Source organism: Eimeria necatrix, genomic scaffold, assembly GCF_000499385.1.
Source record: "Eimeria necatrix Houghton genomic scaffold, Enh_scaff194, whole genome shotgun sequence".
NCBI classification, from domain to species: domain Eukaryota; phylum Apicomplexa; class Conoidasida; order Eucoccidiorida; family Eimeriidae; genus Eimeria; species Eimeria necatrix.
This window is the reverse complement of record NW_013655096.1, coordinates 49777-50468: the sequence shown is the minus strand read 5'-3', so window position 1 is coordinate 50468 and position 692 is coordinate 49777. Positions and strand designations below refer to the sequence as shown.

The 692-nt window shown below is 60.4% G+C and overlaps 1 protein-coding gene across 1 annotated transcript in view; it reads right to left on the bottom strand.

The window, feature by feature from the left end:
- The window catches only part of ENH_00025450 (hypothetical protein, conserved), a gene marked incomplete at both ends in the record, with an annotated part of 3737 nt that extends 3085 nt beyond the window's left edge, over nucleotides 1-652 (bottom strand). The window contains 1 exon segment of the mRNA XM_013584684.1: nucleotides 2-652. Coding sequence (XP_013440138.1) covers nucleotides 2-652 — 651 coding nt within the window.
- Nucleotides 653-692: the final 40 nt, after the last annotated feature.

Genomic DNA, 692 nt, shown 5'->3' with positions numbered 1-692 from the left:
GGGGGCCCCCCCCCCCCACCGCGGGAAAAGAATACCCGTGGAGAAATAAAGCCACGGGAACCAAAATGCCCGCCAAAACGTGCAGCCAGCCGTTTTGCTGCTGCACTGCAGCAGGCAGCAGCGCGAAAGTGTGGAAAGCTGCGACTCCGTCTAAAATGTCGAAGACCACGTGAGTTGCTGCGTCCGTGTGCAGCATAGAGTCCAGGCTGTAGTGGCTAATGCCCCCAAAAAGTGCTGCAGCAGCACGAAAGGCCAGCAGCGCATAAACTCCTGCTGTTAAGGAAAACAACAACCCCACCTCCAGTACCCCCCCCGAGGGGCCCCCGAAGAGGAGGCCCCCCTGGGGGCCCCCCCCCGCGTAGACTGCGAAGAAGAAGAGAAGGTACTTGAGGGAGAGGCTCCAGGCGTAGACGACCCAGCAGGTGCCGCCTTCCGTGGCTGCGTACTCGCTGCTGCTGCTCTGCAGCAGCAGCAGCAGCAGCACGCCGTCCACTGCAGCAAGAGCCAGCAGCGAGAAAGAGTAGCGAGAAATAAAGTAATAAAGACCCATTTGCTGCAGCAAAAACAAACATGCTGTCAGCAGCAACGCGAAGTGGTTCCAGCTTATCGCCTGCTGCACCTGCTGCCCGTCACCCAGCAGCTCGCCCCCCATCTTCCGCTGCTGCTGCTGCTGCTGCTGCTGCTGCTGCTGC